Source organism: Orycteropus afer, unplaced genomic scaffold (assembly GCF_000298275.1).
Source record: "Orycteropus afer afer isolate SDZICR_OR568_19922 unplaced genomic scaffold, OryAfe1.0 scaffold00061, whole genome shotgun sequence".
NCBI classification, from domain to species: Eukaryota; Metazoa; Chordata; class Mammalia; order Tubulidentata; family Orycteropodidae; genus Orycteropus; species Orycteropus afer.
Window position 1 is genome coordinate 501,298 of NW_006921648.1, and position 3,930 is coordinate 505,227.

At 53.2% G+C, this 3,930-nt stretch overlaps 1 protein-coding gene across 1 annotated transcript in view; it reads right to left on the reverse strand.

Annotated features, from left to right (window-relative positions):
* Nucleotides 1-3,930, reverse strand: part of MEIOB (meiosis specific with OB-fold) — a 23,357-nt gene that overhangs the window by 11,766 nt on the left and 7,661 nt on the right. The window contains exons 6-8 of the mRNA XM_007939654.1: nucleotides 3,485-3,537; nucleotides 3,303-3,398; nucleotides 1,694-1,795 (exon numbers count right to left, since the gene is read on the reverse strand). Coding sequence (XP_007937845.1) covers nucleotides 1,694-1,795; nucleotides 3,303-3,398; nucleotides 3,485-3,537 — 251 coding nt within the window. The remainder of the gene's footprint in view (nucleotides 1-1,693; nucleotides 1,796-3,302; nucleotides 3,399-3,484; nucleotides 3,538-3,930) is intronic.

Genomic DNA, 3,930 nt, shown 5'->3' on the forward strand with positions numbered 1-3,930 from the left:
CCCAAACCACACCCACTGCCTGGAGTCCATTCTGACCCACAGCATCCCTAGAGGACAGAGTGGAACTGCCCACAGGGTCTCCAAGGCTGTCAATCTTCACGGAAGCAAAGCCCAAACCACACCCACTGCCTGGAGTCCATTCTGAACCACAGCGCCCCTAGAGGACAGAGTGGAACTGCCCACAGGGTCTCCTAGGCTGTTGATCTTCATGGAAGTTGACCACCACATCTTTCATCTGCGGGGCTCCTTTAGCATTCACCACAGCAGTCCTTGTAAAAAGACACGATGGCATAGTGAGTATTTCCTGAATGCCTGCTCTATGTCAAGGTCTGGGAGTGCAAAGGGCTAACACGGAGACTCGACTCCACCCAAAGGAGCCTCAGAGGAAGGCCGGGCGAGCCACTTCCCCAAACAATGAGCTCGAGAACGGCACGGAGCGCAGCTCTGCTCCGACACGTGTGGAGTCACCGTGAGTAGGAGTCAATGACACCCACAGGCTGATCACTGTGTCGGGCACTGCATTACCCCCTGAAGGAGCTCTGGTGGCAAACTGGGTAGGACACTTGGCTGCTATCCACAAGGTCAGTGGTTCAAACCCACCAGCTGTTCCACGGAGGATGATGAGGTAATCTACTTCTGTAAAGGTTTACAGCCTTGGAAACCCAATGCGTCTAGTTTGGTACCACTGTCCTTCACTCCTGTGTGCTTGTCCGAGTCTTCCTTCGCTTTGGTCACATTGCACTGACCTCCCCCACACTGTGTACTAACTTTTCCTCCACCAGGACTGACACGTGTCTACCATCCGGCGAGCATGTAATCCCTCCTCCAGGTCTGACACGTGTCTACCATCCGCTGAGTGTGTGACCCCTCCTCCAGGAGTGACATGTGTCTGCCATCAGCATGTAGCCCCATCTTGTAGCAAAAAGAACACAATGCAGTTTTGACCCACCAGCATCTTGCTCTGTTAGGGACTGCAGTGGGCAGAAGACAAGACCGTCCTCCATGAAGCAGTGGGACCAACTGCTTGTTCTACACAGCCCCATGGGACCGTGTCTCTTTGTCGGACTTGCAGAATCACTCACTTCAGTTCATTCAGCTGTTACTCTCTGGAGACGAGCTGAGTGTCCTCTGTGATGATGACACACTGGCTATCCGAGGAGGAGGTTCGAGAAAGCACCTCCAGGGAGCAAGCTGGGACTCACTCCTTCCTCCCCCGCCCCCCAGGTCTGCATGAGCCACAGGTGGCCACAAACTGGCCCTGTCTCAAAGTTGAGCCTCAACCTGGACATTGTGGACCTAAAGTCCATGAACCCACAACAGCCCACGTGTGTGCACAGTGGCCTTGCCTGGAGAGGGTCGTTAGCTTTCACTGCGGGGTAGAAAGGTTATATAAGCCCCCAGAAGCTTAATGCTGCCTTTTCAGAACTCGAAATACAGCAGTTACAGAATTTTAAAAAAACTCACTGCTGTCAAGTTGATTTGATTCATAGTGACCCCTCCTTGGGTTTCCAAGGCGGTAGCTCTATGAAAGCAGGAGTGGCTGGTGGGTTTGAACCACCAGCCTTGTGGTTAGCAGTCAAATGCCTTAGGCACTATGCCACCAGCTCCCAGTTACAGAATTAGGACATGGCAATCTCATAAGCCCAAATTTTTACTTTTTAAAAGTTCAAATAATGTTTAAAGGGGCACTTACAATTTATGGATTCTTTCAAATAACTATTGGTTTCATTATCCGGAGCACTTGTTTCTGTATTTTCTCTTATGAAGTTCTGTAAGATGTTAGCTTCTGGTGTATCTTAAAGTAAAAACGATTAAGTAAAAATCAAGTGAGCTAGCTCCTAGGGACAACCTGCTAGGCCCCTCCCCCTGCCCCCCTCCAACCTCAGCAGCCTACCAGGCCCCGCCCACCTGCTCCCACATCTTCAATGTCTGCGCCTCTCCCCACATTCTGCTGCCTCCAGCCCACAGGCCTCATCACTCCTCACGCAGGCAGGTGCCCTCCAGCCCCAGGGCTCTTTCCAGAGGGAGGCCCCCCCTCACCTGCTCACCTTCTCTGCTCGATGCTACCTTCCCAGGGAGGCCTGCCTGACACCATACTGACAACTGCAACCTGCTTACACACACCTGCACTCCAGACCCCCCAACCCTCCCCAGCCATTATTCTCCAATACCCCAAGACCACACGTGACATCCTGCCTGATGTCTGTCTCTCCCCTGCTGGCAGGCAAGCTCCCTGAGGGCTCTGTGCTGGGCCTGCTGGGGCCTGTGAGCTCCGGAGCGGCCAGCTGCCAAGCACATCCATGCGCCCACACTGCTGACCAAGGAGCCGACACAATGCAGTTCCAGCAACACCTCATCAGCTGGCCCTCGCCATCACAAAAATTCCACCCTTCAGAAACGCCAAAAGTGGTCCAGACCATGAAGGTGCCTCATGGCTCCCAGTCACGGAGTACAGAGAGCTTCTTTTAAAGCACGGCCTCTCTGTTTGGGTCTTCCTGACACGGCCGAGGACTGGGCCATTCCTGGAGTCCCAGGGGCACTAACTGAACAGTTGATGGTTCTAACCCGCCCAGAGGCACCTTGGAAGACAAGCCTCACAATCTGATTCTGAAGGTCACGGTCTCAAAACCCCACGGGGCAGCTCTGTTCTGTCCCACAGGGTCCTGACGAGTCGGTGTGGACTCGACGGAAGCACCATTCCATTCTGGTCATTCTGACTCTCCTGCAGCTCCGGCTGGACTGGCCATCATGTCTGTCCGATTACACACTCAGAATGCTCTAAGACAATGGCCCCTGGGCCCCCATGTCTTGCTCCCCTGATTTCATGCTGGGGTAAACTGTTCCCCTTCTAACAGGGGACTGTCTGGGCCTGATGCCTCTGAGGCTCAGGACAGTCCCGCTGTGGCACAAGCATCAGACCCCAGGGACAGATGGCTCCAGGAAGCCTCCTGGGCATTTTCTGAATAACTGTGACCTAAGGAACCATGTCTGTGTCCTCAGTGCTCCAGGTGAGTGTTAAGGAACTGAGTTCATTTTATAAATAGGCAGTAACAGCAGTTATCCAGTCATTAAACTCTGATGTCTCAAAATGCGCAACAACAGATGACACCTTAGGAGTGAGTGTGGCTCCTGACACCCGTTAGTAGAGGCTCACCCTACGTTAACAGAGGGCACCTAAGCAGCTCCCCACCTTTCACTACAATTAAACCCAAACTGCACGTCCTCTTTAAAGACACTACATAAGCACTGAAACTTTGGAAAAGGTCACTTCCAAGGGATGAAGAGTGGCCCAAAGTCCTTACCTGGATTGGTCGTAATGATGGTCTTAGAGATTACGGTTGCCGTCATGCAGTTCCGGAATCTGTCAAAACCGATTCTGACGTCTGAGGCAAATATCACTGTTTGGGCGGAAGAGCTGTGTTAGAACTACCGCATGGGGGATAAGACATGACAGATGGTGGGCAAAGTCACTGGTGTCTGATACCTGTTTCTCGGGGCACCCAGCTCTGCGCGAGGAGAATAGACTCGTTATCCCAGCTGGATTTTTAAAAAGAAATAATAAAAACAGAGTATATGAGAGAGACCCGGCAGGGCACTATCTACCAGAAACGGTCCCTCGGTGGCTAACAGCTGCCACACAAAGATACCGCAAGGCTGTCTGCCTGCAGGCTTGGGCCCTACTCCGAGGACTGAGCGCCTAAGCGGGTCCACAGTCAGTCCTGTCTCCCAGCCTCAGGCCAGAGCTGAGTGATGAGGAGCTGCTCGTTCGGGCCACTGAGATCAAGTCCCCACAAGGGATAACCTGCTTAGATCACCTGAGGGACCAGGGCCCTTTTCAAACGAAGTGCCTCCCGCGGAACCCAACACGTGGAGTCTACCATGACACTGTGTCGCACCCACCAGTGCTTCAGAGTGCAGCCACTGCCTGCC